Genomic DNA, 2,141 nt, shown 5'->3' with positions numbered 1-2,141 from the left:
TATAAAGATGATAAATGTTTACATTACTAATGCGACATAACGCAATGACTGCAATTTCGGCTAAAAGAAATGAGAAGAGCTGGAAATAGTACATAATTAGTGAAAGGTAAGCAAGAAATTAAATAAAATAACTAGAACACGATGATATTTAATTAAAAAAGAACCGAGAACGCCAATTTTTAATAACGATATTTAGTTTTACTTTTAAATTTAAAAAAATTATTTTAAATATGTGCAAATCTAAAGTGTAATTTACAAAGTGTTCGGAAATATCTTTTCCTGGAAATTACATATTAACACTGCATTAAATACGTTAAAAATTAAACTTTTATTAGATAAATAACCGATTATAAGATTTTAAAAAATTAAATGTTTTATAACTTTTAATTTATTTTTATCATTGACCTAAGAAATATAACATACTTTTATTGCTACATTTAAAATATTTTTCTTTATCGCGAACTCATATTTAATTTACGAGATTACAAAATCTCACAATTCAAAGACTATACTTTCAATTTTAGAGTAGAATTAAAATTGCATATTGAATAAATTAAAATTGCAAGTAATAAAACGAGCTTCTACTTTTATAAGACTACATTACCTATAAAAAACTTTCAACCTATACATACAGTATTATATATGTCAAACGTGTCTTACGTGAAATTTTTAAGAATAAATTCTTAAAAAGTAGACGACATTAGTTAACAATTAATTAATTAACAATACAACGTCTTTGAGCATTCACTGGCGATAATTACACTCGCGACGTTTCTTTATCGAATCTTGGTTTTTCACACTTCGTCTTTATCGGAAAAAGCTAGATTTTCTTGGGTGCCCCGCAAGGTGTAGAGATTCGACAGGTTCCTACCAAAGGCATCGTTGCTCTTAGCATCTTTGCAAATCTTTGCGTCGCACGTGGATTTGGAAGGCACACTAATGACCTCAGTAAGCTGCAGCGCCGTGGCATACCTCAGCGCCTGAAATCGATAATAAATTTTATATATATGTATACATGTATATCATAGCTATATTACAAAAGACCGCAAAACGTTCGCGCTGACATGCATGCGAAGTGCGCAATCTGTAATTCGTGCAAGCGGTGAGCAAGCGTCGACATCGAGACGGACATCCGGCATAATTGGATCAATCCATGTGACGCAGCTTTGGTTCCGAGCCAATTTAATTGCCCACGCTGTCACACACAGTCCGGTACGCTATTCCCGCGAAAATTAAAAATACCGTTCAAAGGCACTATTTCCACCGTGTATATCACCCGGAGCTTCTCTCGAATTTCGTGCAAAAGGATACTTATCCCTTTTGGCTTCCGGTTATTGCATAGTCGGCATGCACAGCGCAGGCTCTACAAACTGCCCTTTCTATCTTTATAAAATACTTGTACTCTCTTGGGATCGTATTCGTATTTGCGCGTGGCGCTAAATGTGACAATTTGATTCTGAGCTTAAAATAACATCGCTTTGCGATTTTTATATGAACAAAAGCTCCGAGAAAAAGAGAAGCAATTTCAAATAAATAATGCTGAACAATTTTGATTAATATTACTTGATATTTTCCTCAATGTGAGTGCATAGATAATGTCAAAGTTTAATCCGACATTTTTTATATAAATAAGATATCTTTTAATTGGCTTTACAGAATTGTAAATTCTTGTATTGGCATGTGTATTGGCATCTATTCGATCCGGCATCTATTACTACACGCAATACTGCTCTACTTATCATTCTACACACACACAGCTGTATTTGCATTTATAAACTTTTATTTAAACCTATCTTTTTTCTAGACTTTTAATCTTAGTTCCAATTACACAATATTGTTCTTGCATGTGGTCTCTAGGTCACTCCGGTCTCATTTTGCAGATATAAACTATAGAACTTTTGTATTAAGCAAATATTATCGTCATGTGACAGCTCTACATGCCAAAAATTAATGGAATATTTAGTTTTTTTTCGCTTTTTATATAAAGTCGAGTAGGCTGACTTTCATTTTTGTGCGAACTTTAATCGTGTACAAGAATTTGTAATTCTGTAAAGCCAATTAAAAGATATCCTTATATAAAAAATGTCGGTAAAACAGAGAGACTCCAGATCACCTTAATAACATCTGATATTTAAACAATA

At 32.4% G+C, this 2,141-nt stretch overlaps 1 protein-coding gene across 1 annotated transcript in view; it reads right to left on the bottom strand.

Moving 5' to 3' along the window:
- Positions 1 to 468: 468 nt before the first annotated feature.
- LOC105562110 overlaps positions 469 to 2,141 on the bottom strand; it is a 7,218-nt gene continuing 5,545 nt past the window's right edge. Inside the window, exon 3 of the mRNA XM_012012659.1 lies at positions 469 to 980. Coding sequence (XP_011868049.1) covers positions 795 to 980 — 186 coding nt within the window. The 3' untranslated portion in view covers positions 469 to 794. The remainder of the gene's footprint in view (positions 981 to 2,141) is intronic.

This window comes from Vollenhovia emeryi, unplaced genomic scaffold, assembly GCF_000949405.1.
Source record: "Vollenhovia emeryi isolate VEMERY1.0 unplaced genomic scaffold, V.emery_V1.0 DF939195.1, whole genome shotgun sequence".
Classification (NCBI taxonomy): Eukaryota; Metazoa; Arthropoda; class Insecta; order Hymenoptera; family Formicidae; genus Vollenhovia; species Vollenhovia emeryi.
This window is presented reverse-complemented; position numbering and strand designations above follow the sequence as displayed.